This window comes from Penaeus monodon, chromosome 20 (assembly GCF_015228065.2).
Source record: "Penaeus monodon isolate SGIC_2016 chromosome 20, NSTDA_Pmon_1, whole genome shotgun sequence".
Taxonomy (NCBI): domain Eukaryota; kingdom Metazoa; phylum Arthropoda; class Malacostraca; order Decapoda; family Penaeidae; genus Penaeus; species Penaeus monodon.
This window is the reverse complement of record NC_051405.1, coordinates 32,631,560-32,632,175: the sequence shown is the minus strand read 5'-3', so window position 1 is coordinate 32,632,175 and position 616 is coordinate 32,631,560. Positions and strand designations below refer to the sequence as shown.

At 36.4% G+C, this 616-nt stretch overlaps 1 protein-coding gene across 3 annotated transcripts in view; it reads right to left on the bottom strand.

Annotated features, from left to right (window-relative positions):
• Positions 1-616, bottom strand: part of LOC119585776 (RING finger and SPRY domain-containing protein 1-like) — an 18,733-nt gene that overhangs the window by 9,181 nt on the left and 8,936 nt on the right. For all 3 annotated transcript variants that reach the window (XM_037934489.1, XM_037934490.1, XM_037934491.1), the window contains exon 3: positions 49-143. In XM_037934489.1, the coding sequence (XP_037790417.1) occupies positions 49-143 (95 nt within the window). The remainder of the gene's footprint in view (positions 1-48; positions 144-616) is intronic.

The window sequence follows — 616 nt, the reverse complement described above, 5'->3', positions numbered from 1 at the left end:
GCCAGTATAAATTCCAACAGGATGCACACATACAATGCAAAAACCTACTTATCAACTAAGGTTCTTATAACTGCAAGGGTATCAAGGACATATTTGTCTGTGACTGTCGAAAGTCCTGCACTGTTGATACCATCTTCACTTCCCTGTCAAAAAAATCAGTATTAGAGGTCACATACTACAAAGTCAAACAACATCAATAAAAATACTTTGCTATAAAAAGACTTCAGATCCATCACAAATCTTTCAAGGGAACCGAATACACAAAACTGGTAACCGTTTTTATCAGTGGATTTGGGCGGAAGGAAAAAGGAAAGTATGGCAGACAGCAAAGACTACAGCAGATTCTGGCCATGGTAGTGAAAAGACATTTCCACATATAATAACATCATGCTTTCAGTCAGAAAATATCTTAACAGTTAACATACTCCTTATATAAAGACAACTTCTAGCCCTATCCCCCTCTCCCTATCTCCAAAACTTTTGTCATAAGGATGACATCAGAATGACTGGATATGATAATGAGAGTGATAAGACTATTGTCTATATAAACACATTATCATATTAAATACACAAGAAGTCAAGATACTCCCTAAACACCATTAACTCCATGCCACTC